Raw genomic sequence first — 16,549 nt, forward strand, 5'->3', positions numbered from 1 at the left:
TTTAAATTCTACTTTCAGATACATTCTGACCTTTACCCAAGAGTGGGAGTTGTCTTGGAGGTTCTGGCAACTGGAAACAATTAAGCTCTTTCATGAGAATTTCCAGAGCACAGCCCAAACGCACTCGAAAATCAAGCAGAGGACTTCACCATCAACCCCAGAGCAACTTTCTCACAAGTGTGCCAGCGGGACGTAAACATAAACTAATTAACTATAAACGAAGCTCAAGGGAAACGGGGACATCTGTCCGTGCCAGGCACAGCTGCAATAACAAAAAGACCACAAAAGAAGGAAAAGAAATCAAAGTCTCGAAGACCGGAAAGGCAGGATTTAGACACAGGAAGTGTCAATGACGTCAGGCCCATGCCTCCAGAGTCCTAAGGGAGCAGAAATACTAGACCTACTCAGTGGAGTTTGGCAGAAAGCATGCACACTCAGTAAACACCAAGGAGGCCTGGGAGTTAAGGACAGGACAGCCGAACACAAAACAGCATATGCAAAGCAATTAAATGTGTAAAAATGGCACCTGAAAGAGCACTGCAAGAATACAGAAAGATGCGACTGGCGTGGCCGCTGGTGTTAGAACTGTTAAATGGGTGTTTGTCCTCTATACTCCAAGTTGCCTTTAGAGTACACATATTCTTTTTTATTGGAGGTGTACCCTCCAGTATACGATATGTCTGAGTTTTGTACCGATAGCTACGGTTTCAAATAGGCATCACTTGAAGGTCAAACTTCTTCAGATCTATTTCTGCAGCTACTACTTCGACACAGGCTCCCAGTGTGAAATTAAAAACTAAGATATGCATTACAATCGAATATTAAAAGAAAACACATCAACCAAGCACTCTCCTTGGCTAACCAGAATTAAGACCTGAGGCTCTCTGTGCATTGGCATCAAGAAGGTAATTAAGGGCTGGAGAGATGGCTCGGCGGTTAAGAGCACTGATTGCTCTTCTGAAGGTCCTGAGTTCAAATCCCAGCAACCACATGGTGGCTCACAACCATCTGTAATGAGATCTGATGCCCTCTACTGGTGCATCTGAAGACAACTACAGTGTAATTAGATATAATAATAAATAAATCTAAAAAAAAAAGAAAGAAAGAAAAAGAAAAAAAAAAGAAGGTAATTAAGATGGAAAACCATGCACTTGACAAATGAGCCCCCAAAACACTCAAATGCAGGACAATGTCATCTTGGTAGATGACTTAGGTAAATTCAACTTGGGCAACAGACATGGAAAAAGAGACTCCCTTGATATTCATTCTCTCTCTCTCTCTCTCTCTCTCTCTCTCTCTCTCTCTGGTCCTCCAGCTTCACCAGAACTGCAGGCAGAGGCAGGAACTTTGTGCCTCTGCATTTCCAAGCTCTCAGAAGGGTAAGAGTGACTTGAGGAACTGTGCATTCTGTAGCCTGGGTTGGATACACTCCAAGGCAGCCACTGTGTTAGCAGATCTTCCACCTAGCCTTTTACTTTAGACAGACACCAAGGGCAATCGGAGGAGGGAACTCTCCGGGATATGTATTAAATGGACTGAAATCAGGAGAGACCATGGGCAGCTCAAAACTTCACAACTGAGGAGATCTGGGTGGCTGGCAGCACCTGCAGAGCATGTCACAGCACAGGAGGTCTCACGGTTTGAGAACCACTGGCCTAGCATCCTGGCCCACCCAGTCCCCATGCTCTCTACCTTTACAGGGAAGGACTCAAAATATATCCAGGCCTACCCTGGTTGTCATGCATGCACATGGGGCCATCACGCTGGTAGTTGGCCACTCGAGCACGGTAGGGACAGTTCACAGGTATCTGCAGATAGTTGGGTCCCAGGCGGTGGCGGTGAGTATCCGGGTAGGCAAAAAGGCGGCCCTACAGTAATACATAATAGACATTAGGACACTCAGTTACAAAACAGAAATAAAGCTATAAGCAGCATTTTAACATTCAAAGTCCATGACTACTGCCTAACCCTGCCTAGCTCCGCTGGGCAGAGTCAACCCTCTTCCCACTCAGAAAGCACATTCTCCCTAAAGAAGCCATCCCTAATCACCCCTGCCATCCGGCCAACACTCACTTCACATCTGTCCTAGACAACGATGCCTCAGGACACTACCTTGGCATGGTAGTTCACATTTCACCTCAACAGAATCCTCAAGTAATTCTCCCTCTCCCCAGCCCTCTACCCCAAGGGAAGAACTGAGCCTTTGCTCTTAAACAGCGCCATTCTCCAAAGCCAGCTGTATGGAAATTGTTCAAAGAAGCGCCTCCCACAGTGTATGGTGAATTAGACACTGTGTATTCTGAGACACTAGCAAGCACGGAGTAAGCTGTGGTTGGAACCACTGGACCGCCAGCCACAGGTAATGGGTGACTCTGAGGCTAATCCGGATGCAAATTACACCTCATATTTCCCAAGGCAGGATGAGAACCATCTTGACATTCCTTTTAGTAAAAAGTGTTCAGATTTGCTCTGCACCGGCCTCGCTGACCAATCGCTGAGCTCCTCTCACTATGCAAGGCTTTACTCAACAATTCTTCTTCCACTGCCTTGGTTATCGCCCTGACTCCTACACAACATTCTTATTCCTAATTATAGACGTCAAAACAAAAAAAAACAAGGCCTTAAAAAATGGAAAGGAGACAGTGAGAGGGGAAAGGGGGATCTTAAGGGAGAATAGAGGGGTAATAGAATAAATGTGGCATAGAAGCTGAAGGGATTTGGGGGGAACAACATGGAGAAGGAAGGGAAGATGGAGGGCAGAGGGGGCAATGAGGGAGGGCAGAGGGGGAAGGGTGTATAAAGTATAATAGCAATGTATGCGGTAATGAAAGCTCACTGATGTGTATGCTAACTTAAAATTGATTTAAAAATTTAAAATGCAACTACATTTTTTAAATGAGCATTAAAAAGTGAAAACTAAGCAAGGAGGTAGAGAAGGTAAATACTACAGTAGTTATTTTGTAAGAGATCACTCACACTGACTGATGTGCTTAAGTGCTTATTAACACAGTCCCACTGATTTTGCCAACAGTGTTGCTAACTATGTCTCCCCCTGCCCCCTGCAACCATCCCGAATCATCTAGGTAATGTTTAGATGTCTGGTCGTGCAAGTGTGACTCAACCCAAGCTGGCTGCCTCCACTAGCTCCAGAAACTGCCCAACGCCATCTGCCCAGCACCATCGACAGGTGATAAGAGAGTCATGGGTAGCTCCTGGATGGAGCCGCTAGCATGGTGGTTCCCAACCTTCCTAATGCTGCGCCCCTTTAAGACAGTTCCTCATGCTGTGGTGACCCCAACCATAACATTATTCTTATTGCTACTTTGTAAGTGTAATTTTTGCTACTGTTATGAATCATAGTGTAAATATTTGTGTTATCCGATGGTCTTAGGTGACCCCTGTAAAAGGGCCATTGGATCCCATGGGGGTCGTGACCCACAGGTTGAGAACCACTGCTCTAGCACTCCACTCCAGTTTGCTTACCTTATAAGTAGTCATCCGTAACCCTGTTGTCAGTGAGTGGAGGTGACACAGACAGGTCAGTGAGCGCTCACACTGACAGTGACTTGCACTAGGGCCATGCACAAGGCTTTGTCCCTTACACCACTGCTCTACCTGACCAAAACAGTCCTTCCTCACTCAAGCAACCAAAGCCGCTACCCATCAACACGGGAAAGGCCACTGCCCGGCTTCAGGGCTCATTCTCCTCAGGAGTCTTTTCCATCTTCTTAACTAGCTCTGCCCTAGTGTTTCCATAAATAATCTTCCTAAGGACCCCTCAGACTACGGTCCCTACACACTCAAACAACCTTTGACCTCGGGTCACCAAATAGCTAAAAGAACCCAACAGTCCTTCCACAGCTGCACGGCTCCTCACATGCACCATAGAATTAGAATCTGTGGCTGGATACCAGCACTGCGCCTGGCTTATGGTTGTTTCCTTTCGTGGCACAGAACACGCCTTTGCTGTGGCTGCTTCACCCTGGGCCAAGTACTCCATTCCAGTCCTCAGTGCATGCGTTACTGTGTGACTGACCTGCTAGCGACCCCGGATGTGGCTGTGGTCTCAAAGAACACGGGTGAAATGAACTCTCAGGAAGACTGTGGGTCATCTTTTATTTTTTTATTTTTCAATCCGTTTTCTCAATACCAGTATGTATTATGTATTACGTAGTCTGAGCTCTGCCATGGTGATTTCATGCCCCGGTGCACCCTGCTAGCTCCACGATCACACACCGTTCAGTTCCCTTGTGCCCACCCAGCAGGGAAGTCTGTGGGCAGGCTATACAGCTGGACTTCCACTATTCCCCAGTGCCAGCCAAGCAGCTAACATGTCTGCTTTCAGCTATACGCTACTCTGGTTCCCTCTCTGTCCCTAACTGCAGCTCCTTCCTTTGCCATTGTCACTGAGAAGAATTGCTCTACCTGACACTTTCCAGGTCGTGCTTCTTAAAGCTGAAGGATCCTTCTGTCTTCCCAGAATGGGCAATTGCACAACGTCCAACACTTAAAGGCTCCTCTAACACAGTCTTGGTGAGCATGTGCACACTCGACTCCTCTCATACAGGACAGAGGAGTTACTACAGTTGAAATATTCCCAACGCAGCACACCTCTGTGCCTGTCCTCATACCCTCTACTGTCTGTGTCACTTGCTGAAAGTCAGCCTTCAAACACCATCTTGTTCCTAGAACTTTGTCACTGGCCCCGTCTCCACATCCGTCACAGTAGTCTCTGTCTTATACCATGGCTGTCCAGTGTTCCACAGAACCACACCTAGCAGGGCACTACTCAACTAGGGTAAAGAAAACTGACTTTCAAAAGAAGTGTCAGATGTCCCCAGTGCTACAGCAAAGGTGACCCAGAGACACAGAAACTCAGCTTGCTCTCCAAGGAGTCTGACACTTGCCAGGAATCAGAACTTACATGAGAAGCAACCTTCAATCTCTGTGGTCTGATCTAGGGTTTGATCTTTAACGCCTGCTTAGTGTTCATAGTCTAAACACACAGAAGATTGGTTTGCATGGCAATTATTAAGCCAATATTTTTTCCTACTGATACCTAATCCAAAGCAGAATTGTCCCTCTTTGACCTCTTGGCACAACACTCTAGGAAGTGGTTTAAAGTGAATGCCTAGTAAGATTACGTGATTAAACTATTCCACTGCCATTAATCAAAGAGTTAGGTTAATAAAGAACATCCAGAGAGTTGCTTTCATAGATAGAAAATATGCAGGCATCACCTTGGAATAGGAAATGGATATGGTGTCGATGGTTCTAATAATTTATTATATCCTTAAAGGCTGAGCTAGGCATGTTATTTTCTTCTAAAATATGGAGTCATTACTACTATATCTTTTACCTGAAATCAAGTGTTCACATCTTGAAATATTAGATACTTTACCATGAACATGTTTTATAACTGGTGTAGGTAGAGAATGACCACTAAGGATGTCTCATCCAAGTGACCGCACAGGAATTAAGCACCTCAGTTAAAATTCAAGTGAAAGTTCTAGTAATTCCTCATGAAAGCTCATGCTGGTTATACTTGCATGCGTGTGCACAAACGGACGCCTGCCTTAGAGCACGTCTTCTCACTGGCTTACCTGGAGCATTTTGTCAGGGCTGGGCTCGATGCCAGGGGGCATGTTGCTTGGGTCAAAAGCCATCTGCTCAACTTCAGCAAAGTAATTAACTGGATTTTTGTTTAAGACCAGTTTGCCAACTGGTATAAGAGGGTAGTCCTTATGAGGCCAAACCTGAAAACAATGTCATATTCATAATTACCAGACAGCCAGCTGGCAGATCTGAAAGGCCCCCACGAAAACACCAGCTTTCACATAGAATCAAGCCCATGAAAATAATTCTCAATCCAACAGAAGCATGATGAGAATTTCAGGTGATTGCCTTGTCATTTCGTAACAGTAAGTGGTAAATATTGACACTGGTGCAGAAACAGAGTAAATTAGCTTTTCAAAACTTGTCCCCTGCTAATAACACACAGGAAGGCTCCAATGTGACCTCAGTGAACTTCCCACACAAGAGGAGAGGAGAGGCTCCCATTCATAGGCGCAAGACCTCTGTGAGCTACCACCTCTTATCTAGCCTGCTCCTATCACCGTGACTGCGTGGCTATAATTTATATTATTATTAATTAGTAGTAGTAGTAGCAGCAGCAGTATACAGGAAATAAACACTTATAAAACAATCCAGCTGCCGCTGACTTACCTTGGTCAGATCAAATGGATTAAATGGGAAAGTTTCTGCCTCCTTAAAAGTCATGACCTGGATGTAAAAGGTCCAGGATGGGTAATTGCCATTGGCGATGGCATTGAAAAGATCTCGGAGGCCATAATCCGGATCTTCCTGGGCAAGCCGTCCTGCCTCTCCAACAGGCAAGTTTTTGATGCCCTGGTCGGTCTGCAGAGTGAAAGAAAGAAGCTCAAATGGAGTTTAGGAAAGCGGTTACAAAATGTAACTAGTACTTCACTGAAGGGGTCTAGGTAGCCCAACCCATTTGGGTAACACAATGACATTTTCCTTAAATCACACGTCTACTGTTCAGAACCAACACTAATAAATTTATTTACAGGAAACTATATTTATTTATACCAATTCTTTTCCATGTCAAATTATTCCTCTCTTTCCCTTTATGTATTTTACATCATCTGAATTTTTATACTATTACTTTTTAATCAGAAAAAAAGTCTTAATAAGAAAAATTTTTATCTACTAAAATAAGCAACAGATAATAAATATTAAAGGGTTTTTAAGTTCACTTTATTTTTAACTAACACATTAAAACACAAAAACTATGCATATTAATGGAGAATGTTTACCATTTCCTTATAGCAAAACACTCAAATCCTTTCTTCCAGGTTTTTTAGAGCTGTAGTACAGTGACTATCTACAGTCACTGTTCAACAGCACAAAAGAACCTGATCCTCCCAGCTGTGACTCAGTACCATCAGACAGCCTTCCCCCCCCAACCCCCACCCTGCCCCTACTCTCTCTGGACTCTGATTTCTAATTTCATCTTCTAACTCTCAAATCCCACCAATGAAACAGAGCACGTCACATCTGTCTTTCTATGCCTGGCTCATTTCACTTAGCACAATAGTCTACAGTTCCACCCATAGTCATAAAGACAGGGCCTCGCTCCACCACACCACCCCCCACCCACCCCCCACCCTCACCCCCCACCACCTCTCTCTCCCTCTCTCTGGACATTTTTTAAAAAACACAACAGTGCAGATGCCTCTTGGACATCTAGTATCATTTGCCTTAGACATATACCAAGGAATTCTGGAAATAACCTAATTCCCATCTTTGAAACAGCTCAAATAAATTCCTAAAATTGTGACCAGCATACCCCCTCTGTCTCTGTTGTCTTGCTTTTGTTTTATTTTAAGAGATTGTGGAATCAGAATTCATCGAGCTACCATGAGCTTCACTGTAGCTACGCTACACCAATTCTCTATGAGCAGGCAAAAATCAGCATTGTGCCTTTCCAAACAAGCCAAACACACTCAAAACCATTATGCCACTTTCCCAGTACTCCGATCTCTATAGCCCTGGTCAACTGGCTGCCCGTGTGCCCCATTCCAAAAGACTCCAGAAGCCACATGTCATGAAAACACTTAGCAAAAGCAACTCTGGAAGGGAGCAAAGGGGAAGGCCACCATCTGGGGCCACCCAGTATGTTCAGTGTATCGTAACAGTACAAAGGGGAAGGCAACCATCTGCAGGCCACACAGTATGTTCAGTGTATCTTAACAGTACAAAGCTGTTCTGATTTTAACAAGATCTCTTGGTTTAGAAGAGAGTACCTATGAATCAAAATAAACTGAACATGTGAATGAATGAATGAATTCATATGCATTTCAATCTATCGAAGGATTCTCTGCTGAACAAACCTATAAGCAATCTTTTCACTGCAGGCCTGTGGACAACTGTAGTTGCATCCCAATTTTACTAATGAAAAGAACTCCCAGCAATATGTCCAATGTCAGTTACTGGGACAGTGAAGGTCTGAGTTTAGGCTGGCCTGCCTGCAAGGCTTCTGACTGGGCTCAGTATCCCCCACAGTCACCAAGTCTTGTCCTGATTGACCTTACACAGCTCCCTTTGACAACTATAAATCCAGAGACCAATTGTAAATCCAAGATGTAAAGGGGACACTTTTCCATTTAATACTCCTAAATAGCTTGTTTAAATAAATATTAAAATATGGCAGAAGAAAGCGCACCTTTGAGATGCTATTAAAGGGGAGAGGTGATAAGCCTGGCTGTGTGGGCTTGAAAGCCCAGCTACTCAAAGACACTGAGGTAGGAGGATTGCAGTTCAAGGCCCAGCTGGGCTACCAAGGAAGTTCAAGGCTAATCTGGGCAACTTAATGAGATCCTGTCTCAAAACACAAAAGGTACTGGGGATGTAGCGGCTCAGAGGTACAGCACCTACCTAGCAAGCGTGAAGCCCTAGGTGCAGTTCCATACCACATACACAGAAAGGAGAGAGAGAGAGATCTCATTTGTCATTAACCCACTTCCTTCTTCCTAGCTTAGCAGTAGTAATTAGAAACAGACGTTTTTAAACTTCTGAGGTGCTTAGGGAATAATGATAGCATTCTCAAGTTCACTGGCAAATATTACATATTGTAATATAAGCCAAGATCATACCAAAGACAGAAGCCATGTGCCCCAGCCTCTAACTACATGTAAGGAAGAAACCATTGGCCAACTACACACCGTTCTAACTTGAGTGGCCTGATTTTGTTCTCTGAATTGGTGGCCAACTAAATATTCATCGTGCTATTCAACTCTATCAACTCTTTGTACCCTTGGGTGGAAGGAAGAGAAAGGTAGGAAAGACCTCTGCTCAGGCCTGTAGGAGAGGTAAGGAGAGTTGTGGAGGAGGAGCCTCGAACCCTCTGTCCAGACAGCCTGTACCTTGTAATGAAACTTGCAATAGACGGCCTCTCCGGCTGCATTAACCAGCTTGAAGGTGTGTGATCCATAGCCATTCATGTGCCGGTGACCATCGGGGATCCCTCGGTCGCTGAACAAGAAAGAAACCTAAGGAACACAAACGGAAACCCTCCCGTTTAAATCGAAGTATCCCAAGTTGCTACATCCATGCATTTCCAGAAAATTCCTTCTCCACACAGAGCACACCTTCTAACTTCCACCGGTTATCATGATTTCACCTATAGAAAATGACAAAATTTCTGTGAAGGAACGCTGAAGCAAATCTGGAAGCTAAACTAACATGTTGTTCAAACTTTCATCTTTTTTATTTTTTAACATGATGTTTTTATTGATTCTTTGGGAATTTTACATCATGTACCCAGGTCATACTCATTTCTCAGTCCTTCCATGTCTGCCCCCGACCCTTGTGACCTCCCCCAAAGAAATAAAACAGAATTTAAACACAGTAGTAATAATTAATAAAAAAAGAAAAGAAAAGAAAAGAAAAGAAAAGAAAAGAAAAGAAAAGAAAAGAAAAGAAAAGAAAAGAAAAGAAAAGAAAACTAGAAATACAAGTCCAATTTGGGCTGCCCATATATTCGCTGGAGCATGGTCAAACTCCCAGTGACCTGTCCCTTAAATAGAACTGAGTCCCTTCCTCCCCACAGCATCTCCCCCAGAAGCCTCCAATTGCAGAGAGTTAATTTCCTTTCACACTTTTTAAGAGTTCTCTTTAGTGTCTCTCTCTCTTTAGGCTGTTACTTTGGGGGCAGGGTAAAGTAAGAGTAGGGTTTGTCATAGAAGCCTTCCATGTCCCTCTTTCTCAGCTATGCCTCTGCAATCATCAATGTCACTGCAAACATGGCTTCCTTGCTCTTCAGTCAGCCAGAGCGTGGATCATGGACCTTCACACGCTTTCTGTGGTGCTGTCTGTGGTCAGACAGCAGCACAGCCTCGGGTGGCAGGACAGGCCACTCACATCAGCCTGGTTCTCACTGCTGTCATGTCTCCAGATCTGCCTCTCTCCACAGGGCACATGCCGTCTGTGTTCTGTCCTTCCCACCTCTCCATCACGAATTTGCTCATCGTGGTCCACTGTGGTGGTGCCCACCACCCGCCGCCTACTGCCTGCTGCAGGTGGCCTCTTACACTCTATTTTAACAGCAAAAGCTTTAGCGGGGCTTTCCTCTCCCTTCCCTACCACACGGCTTGACCCCTGACTAGACTTTACTCCTAAAGACTTCTAAATATTAATTGATAGTGTTTCCAACCATCTAAGCATCATGTTAGATGTAAACTCTTTGTGATCAAAAAATCTGAAGAAGTACCCCAAAAAGCCAGAAGCCAAATCCAATGAAACAACCCAAGCACAGGAACACATGACAAGGTCCAATCAGCAGTGCCACCCCAGGCGATACGATAGTGAAGAAGGCGTCTCACCTGATGGAGAGACTCGGGACGAAGACTCCAGAAGTCCCAGACCATGTCAGGATCCTTCAGGTGAGTCTGTGGGTTTCTCTTCTGGCTATGGATAAAGGATGGAAACTAAATGGGGGAAGGGGGGAGAGAAAGCAAAAATAAAAATCCCAAACTGAAGTTTGTAAGAATTATAGTGCCTTATAAAATAGATTGTCTATGGCTTCTTTATGAATTATAATTCTAATCAACACAATTCCAGAAACTTAGATTGTTAAACTTTCAAATGAAATGTGTTCAGTACATACAACCAATTCTTTGGATACTCTAGTGTCAAATGCACTCAGAGCTGAAGTATCTCTTTAAACACTACCACCACACACACACACACACACACACACACACACACACACACTCACACTCACACTCACACTCACACCACATACCACACACAGAGAAATAGCCTCTATCTGCTTCTTGGCAAAACCTGTTCTCCAGGCTCTGCAATGGAAGCTGAACTATTCCCACCAGGTCAATGAATNTTTTTTTTTTTTTTTTTTTTTTTGGTTTTTTTGAGACAGGGTTTCTCTGTGTATCCCTGGCTGTCCTGGAACTCACTCTGTAGACCAGGCTGGCCTAGAACTCAGAAATTCGCCTGCCTCTGCCTCCCAAGTGCTGGGATTAAAGACATGCGCCACCACCCCCAGCAGGTCAATGAATCTTGACATGACAAATCTAAGGCCAATGGTAATTATCACTTAATCTTACAGAGATAAACTATATTCTGGGGGAAATTTTTATTTAGGTAGTTAGTTAGTTATTTTTAAGATTTATTTATTTTATATGTGAGTACACAGTAGCTGTCTTCAGACACACCAGAAGAGGGCATCAGATCCCATTACAGATGGTTGTGAGCCATCATGTGGTTGCTGGGAATTGAACTCAGGACCTTTGGAAGAGCAGTCAGTGCTCTTAACCACTAAGCCATCTCTCCAGCCCTGGGAGAAAAATTTAAAGGGCGTGAGGTTTGAATAGGTTTGGCCTCCATAGATTCATGTGTTTGAATGCCTAGCCCGTAGGGAGTGGCACAATTAGGATACGGCCTTGTTAGAGTAAGTGTGGTCTTACTGAGGGAAGTATGTCACTGTGGGGCAGGCTTTGAGGTCTCTATGCTCAAGCTCTGCCCAATGTGGGAGACTCTCCTCCTGGCTGCCTTTAGATCAAGCTGTAGAACTCTCAGTTCTCCAGCACCATATCTCAACGCCATGCTCCCGCCATGATGACAATGGACTGAGCCTCTGCAACTGTAAGCCATCCCCAATGAAATATTTTCCTTTATAAGATTTGCCCTGGTCATGGTGCCTCTTCACATCAATAAAATCCTAACTAAGACAAAAGGCAACCTAAACAATCCACATTCTCTTCTTCCTCCAGGGCTCATCCTCAAATGCCAATCACTACAGAAAACTGGAGGACATCAATACAAATCAACACAGTCCCTCACTTACCAATATGGCATCCCTGATGAAGAATATAGGGGTGTTGTTTCCCACAAGATCCCAGTTACCATCTTCAGTGTAGAATTTCACTGCAAACCCCCGAGGGTCACGAACTGTGTCAGCTGAGCCTGACTCTCCAGCTGGAAGAGTCAAACAGAAGGATGAGACACACCCAAGTATACTGCAGCCAAGAAGCCATAAATCAGAGAAACTTAGCATCTACCATCTTCAGTTTACTTCCTGGAAGCAGGTTAGGTATTTAAAATGGAAGATTCAAATGGAAGAATGGAACATAGCCAAGAAAACATAAATCATAGAAAAACATAGCACCTGCCATGTTCAATCTGCTTCCTGCAGAAGTGAGTTCCTGGAATTCTAGAATTCCTGGATGCAGGTTAGATACTTAAATATCTGTGGTATTTTTTACTACAACCTACTTAATAATTGGGTCTAGAAATCAGATAAAAGAATGAATTGAGAGTGATAAGATATATAACAACAGCTGACAGGACTATACATTTAAATAGGTAATTAAGACAATAATTACGAAGATTGGAGTACTAAACAAAGTGTGAGTTGTGTGGGGCTGGAGAGATGACTCAGCAGTTAAGAGCCCTGACTGTTCTTAACCAGAGTTAAGGCTCAGGTTCAATTCCCAGCACCCACATAGCAGCTCACAGCCATCTAACTCCAGTTCCAGTGGATCTGAGACCCCCTCCTGGCCTCTGATATCACCAGGCATCCACATGGTATACAGGTATGTATGCAGGCAAAACATCCATACACGTAAGATAAAAAGAGAGAATGAATCGTCAAAAAGTTAGTACTAAGAAAATTAGTTAAGGTACAGATTTATTCTTTATCTTATTCATTTTTGCATAGCATGGTGTGTGTGTGTGTGTTTAAGCACAGAGAAGCCGTTTGTTTGTCTGTTTAAGCACAGAGAAGCCTAATCTGTGTTAGGAGATGTGTGTGTGTGTGTGTGTGTGTGTGTGTGTGTGTGTGTGTTAGGTACAAGTACTAATTCTGTAACATAATAATAAAATGTCCTCATCATTCTGAAAAGTAGACCTACAGGTTAATATAAGTAAATCATTCTAGACTATCGTCGCTCTACACTGAATTCTCAGCAAAAAGCAGTTGTTAGAAGGGTTATTAAAGAACTCCACTCCATATTTCTCTTGAGGCAATAGCTTGAAGAACATTCTTTCTTTTTTTTTTTTTAAACTTTTAGGTTTTTTTTTTTTTTTTTTTTTTAATTTTTTTTTTTTTTTTTTTTAAAATTTTGGTTTTTTTTTTTTTTTTTTTTAAGATTTATTTATTTATTATATTTAAGTACTCTGTAGCTGTCTTCAGACACTCCAGAAGAGGGCGTCAGATCTTGTTACGGATGGTTGTGAACCACCATGTGGTTGCTGGGATTTGAACTCCGGACCTTCTGAAGAACAGTCGGGTGCTCTTACCTACTGAGCCATCTCACCAGCCCAGAACATTCTTTCTAAATGCCAGAAAACTACAGTGGTAGCCCCTTCAAGGTTCAACAAACAGAACAGTAAGTAACCTCCTGTATGTCTCCAGATATTTTCTATGCAATAAAACATGCTACAATCTCCTATTTTCTTAGTATGTTTTTTCTTGAGAGTTTTAATAAACTATAGTATATAGTTATAGTATATAGTTATAAAGTATAGGTTGAAGGAACTAAAGAAGGCATGCAGACAGACTGACTTACCGACTGTGGAGAATCGAACGGCAATAGGGGTCCTCTTTCCAATATGCTCAAACACCTTTGCCTTGGAGTATCTGGTGATATCATGTGTGACTTCAAAGTATCCAAAAGCACCTAATGAAAAAGAGAAAAATCTCAGCACAGGACCATCCCTCGGGTTCCAGGCCCTCAACCGGGCGCCTGTGACAAGAGAAACTAAACAGGCACCCAGCACCAGCCTGCCGAGGTCTTCCAACTCGATGGGGTTGAAGAAGTGATCAAACACAGAACATTAGGAACCAAACACAAAGCCTGATTGTCACTAGTGCTCTGATGAGGGCCACACGGCGGGAGCCAAGAGGGGATGATGGGCACTGGGGACCTTTGGCTGACCAGAGACAAAGACCCAGAAGGCCTTGAGGTAGAGGCAGGGGACAAGGATCGACATGGAAGGACACAGGGAAGGTGATGGGCTGGAAGAACAGCTGCCGAATGACAAGTGCCAACAGAGAAGACATAAAACAACAGGAAGTCACTTATCTAGAAAGCAGAGATGAAGCGAGGAAGGCTGACTAGAAGAGCACAGAAGCAAGCTAAGGAGAAAATGCTTTATCCTTTCTACGAGGCTCTGCTGGTTGCTTGTTTGTTTGTTTGAAAACAGTGTTTCCTCTGTGTAGCCCTGGATAGCCTGAAATTCTCTATGTTGAACAGGCTGGCCTTGAACTCAGAGATTCACCTGCCTTTGCCTCCTGAGCGCTGGCATTAAAGGTATGCACCGCCACCACCCAGGTGCTAATCTTTTTCTTATTGGGCTTTTCTTTTAAACATCGATGTCATCTTTTACATCCACCATAAAAGAAGATAAAAGTTTTACAGAAGCTAGACAAAAGAGAAGGCAAATCCATCACAAACTCACCACCCCAACATAACTGTGCTCTATTTTTTGGTTCATTTCAGTATTTATTCCAAAAGAGCCTATTTCAATGCAGCTGCAGCTGTGCAGCTGTCTGTACGTTCACTTTCCTAAACTACCTAATGGAAAAGGTAGAGAAAGGTCACTAATTAGTATGTGTGGTGCTGGAGAGTGAACCCTAGGCTTGCTAGATGAGCACTGAGTCTGATTTATTGAGACGGTATTACTGCTTCTTAGCACAGGCTGGCCTTGAACTCCACCTCTCTCTGCCTCTGCTTCCCAAGTGCTGAAATTACAGGCATGTGGCACACACCACACATGGCTGTAAAGTTACTATTTTTTTTGTTTGTTCTGTGTGTGTGCACACGCGCACATATGTGAGTACATGTATGTGCATGTGAGTGAGTGTGGAGGTCAGAGGGGAAGCTGCATGTCCTTGATTGCTTTCCACTTTTATTTATTTGTTTATTTATTTCTTAACACAGCTCTCTCACTGAAACTGAGGTTCACTCATCTGGCTAGGCTGGCCAACAGAGAGCTCCAGTCCACTCCCCTGCCCCCACACCTTCCCACCAGTGCTGAGGTTACAGGTACATTATAATACTTTATAGTATGCCAGCTTTTTTTACACATGGATGCTGGCAATCTAAACTCTGGTCGTCATGGCTGTACAGGACACACTTCACAAACTGAGCTATCGCCCCAGCTCTCAAAAGTTAGGTTTTTAAAAACTGTTTTGGAGCTGGATAGATGGTTCAGCAGTTAAGAGCACTGGCTGCTCTTCCACAGGAAGCTTCAACATCCAACACACACATGGCAGAAGAGAATGACCTGACTCTAGTTCCAGGGGATCTGATGCCTCCCTCTGGCCTCCTCGGCACTAGTGACACACGTGGGGCACAGGCAAGACACCCTTACACATTAAATGAATAAACATTTTTAATTTTTTATATATAATGTATAATTTATAAATATATAAAGACATTTGTATATTATATATAAATTATGTTATATTATTTATGCCTATGCTATATATGTTATATGATATATAACTTACATATTATTAATATTATTACTGGGGCTGGAGAGATGGCTCAGCAGTTAAGAGTACTCACTACTCTTCCAGAAGTCCTGAGTTCAATTCCCAGAAACCACATGGTGGCTCACAACCATCTGTAATAGGATCTGATGCCCTCATCTGGTGTGTCTGGAAACAACTAGTGTATTCATAATAAATAAATAAATAAATAAATAAATAAATAAATAAATAAATATTAAAAAATACTTATATATATTGTGATATAATTATATATAATATAATATATGCAACAATAAATAGTATAATAAATATGATTCTATAATTGATGTTATAATGATATATAAGAATATAAAAACCTAGGCTATTATTCTATAAACAAACAATTTTCATTTCTTCCAAGAATTTGGGGTTTTACCAAAAGGAGATTTGGTCTGACGACTACAAGGTTCCTTCTACTAAGGTTGTCAGGTGCTCTGGGAATCCTTTGAGCCAGGTTAGGCGTGAGGAACACAGATCGCTCTCACCTGCTCCTTTTGCGTGTACCACTCTCTCAGGAATCCGCTCTCTGTCAAAGTGTGCCATCTCGTCAGTGAAGACCACATCCTGAACGAGGAGGGGCCCTCGGGACCCCGCGGTCATGATATTAAGCTTATCTCCGATTGGGTTCCCGCCTCCGGTGGTCAGGACATCGGGTCTCTGTGTGAACAGGAGGGGGGTACAGGAGTCAGTCCAGCTGAACCCTTCACCAACACCGGCACACCTTCCTCCTTGTCCTTAAATTTCCTATGTGCTAAGTGCTGAAAATCTGCTCTCAGGAATCCTTGTCACACCTCAACAGCAATTCCCAAGACACCTGTTCTGGGAAGCAGAGGTGACTAATATCTGCTGTGGGGAGCCGCCCTCACATTCGCCATTACAAGATAGCGCTGATGTCCTGTGCTCTAACAAACAAACAAGGCAGCTGCGCATGTGCTGGGTAGATTTCCACTCCCTTGTGCCCTGCCTTTCCCG

The 16,549-nt window shown here is 43.4% G+C and overlaps 1 protein-coding gene across 1 annotated transcript in view; it reads right to left on the minus strand.

Annotated features, from left to right (window-relative positions):
- Cat (catalase) overlaps window positions 1–16,549 on the minus strand; it is a 36,010-nt gene that overhangs the window by 7,938 nt on the left and 11,523 nt on the right. The window contains exons 2-9 of the mRNA XM_021194769.2: window positions 16,063–16,234; window positions 13,611–13,721; window positions 11,888–12,018; window positions 10,404–10,508; window positions 8,946–9,071; window positions 6,226–6,417; window positions 5,604–5,756; window positions 1,730–1,868 (exon numbers count right to left, since the gene is read on the minus strand). Of these exons, the coding sequence (XP_021050428.1) occupies window positions 1,730–1,868; window positions 5,604–5,756; window positions 6,226–6,417; window positions 8,946–9,071; window positions 10,404–10,508; window positions 11,888–12,018; window positions 13,611–13,721; window positions 16,063–16,234 (1,129 nt within the window). The remainder of the gene's footprint in view (window positions 1–1,729; window positions 1,869–5,603; window positions 5,757–6,225; window positions 6,418–8,945; window positions 9,072–10,403; window positions 10,509–11,887; window positions 12,019–13,610; window positions 13,722–16,062; window positions 16,235–16,549) is intronic.

The sequence above is a fragment of the Mus pahari genome, chromosome 3, assembly GCF_900095145.1.
Source record: "Mus pahari chromosome 3, PAHARI_EIJ_v1.1, whole genome shotgun sequence".
Classification (NCBI taxonomy): Eukaryota; Metazoa; Chordata; class Mammalia; order Rodentia; family Muridae; genus Mus; species Mus pahari.